Raw genomic sequence first — 1,210 nt, forward strand, 5'->3', positions numbered from 1 at the left:
GATAGCACCTAGGAGGGCTGCAGCAGCCATTTAGCTTGGTGTTACAGCAGTGACCTTCGTGTCTTAAAAACCCACCAGAACTGAAACACGAATGTTGGGAACTTAATGAATTTTGTCGCCCAATGTCTCTGTTTTTACTACGCATGTCAGGTCATGCAAGTCAAGGCAATCATCTGTCTGACCCACTGGCGAGCAGAGTTTGTTCTTTGCCCAGGGAGGGGCATCATGTGCAGAGGAGAGTGTGCTGAGACCTATAGCCCCTCTGTGTCCACACTTGGCTGGCATGGAGGTGGATTCAGCTGCTTTTGAAATCCTCCTTGTGCAGGACTATTGCCCTGCACCAGTTTGAAAGGGGTTTTTAATGGACATGGGAGTGCATGTCAAAAGTAGAAAGGATGCTAAGATGGACCATGTACTCTGCTTGCTGTGAGTATGTACCTCTGGGCAAGGATTTGATGGACGTGTCCCCAAATGTCTCACCAGGCCTTCTCAGACTCACGTGAGAAATACCCCAAGCTGTCCAAAAGACTGCCATCGATTGTGGTAGAACCAACCGAGTCCGGGGAGGTGGAGAGCGGGGAGCTGCGCTGGCCTCCTGATGACCTGAAATCGGCGGAGGAGAAGGGTCTTCATGGTGACCAAAGAGTCTGTGTCCAGCAGCAGCAGAAGCAGCAGCAGATGGATCTGGAAGGTCTGAATGAGTAATTTTCATCCTTGTTCCCCATAGGAAAATAGCAGTTTCAGGCCATGCAGTGCCCTGAAGTTAATAGCGCATCAGAGAGCAGTAGGTGCTTGAAGGTGTCCATAAACACCTGCACTGGAGAGAGTCCTGTGCACTGAAAATTTCCTTGTAGCTTTTAAGCACATGGGGTTTCATCCCCATCAGGTTCACTACTGGCCACTCACATGCCAACAGGCAGCTTACAGCACAATAGCTGTTCCCTCTAGGATTATCCTGTTCAGTAGCATACATCTAGCTCCCTATGTCCTAGCCTAGAAGTGAAGTGTTTAACAGCTGCACATTTTCAAAGCATCGTGGTGTCCCAGGAGTGCATTAGCGTAGCAGTAGCTCATAAATGTAGCTATGACTAGTAGTATCACTGTGGGGTAAGTATGGCTGAAGATAAGAACTTGTTGAAGTGTGGCTTTCATAGGGAATGCTCCAGGGTAAAACTCGTCTATTTCTGTTTTTTTCGCCTTGATGATCTCC

The 1,210-nt window shown here is 48.5% G+C and overlaps 1 protein-coding gene across 1 annotated transcript; it reads left to right on the forward strand.

Moving 5' to 3' along the window:
- Nucleotides 1-471: 471 nt before the first annotated feature.
- Nucleotides 472-705, forward strand: LOC104276099 (protein LBH-like). The gene has a single exon (XM_009872269.1). The coding sequence runs from the start codon at nt 472-474 to the stop codon at nt 703-705; it is 234 nt and encodes a 77-aa protein (XP_009870571.1).
- Nucleotides 706-1,210: the final 505 nt, after the last annotated feature.

This window comes from Apaloderma vittatum, unplaced genomic scaffold (assembly GCF_000703405.1).
Source record: "Apaloderma vittatum isolate BGI_N311 unplaced genomic scaffold, ASM70340v1 scaffold28506, whole genome shotgun sequence".
Classification (NCBI taxonomy): domain Eukaryota; kingdom Metazoa; phylum Chordata; class Aves; order Trogoniformes; family Trogonidae; genus Apaloderma; species Apaloderma vittatum.

What these genes read in the sequence shown, in the direction of transcription:
- LOC104276099 (XM_009872269.1), top strand. Translation starts at nt 472, where the DNA reads ATGTCTCACCAGGCCTTCTCAGACTCACGTGAGAAATACCCCAAGCTG.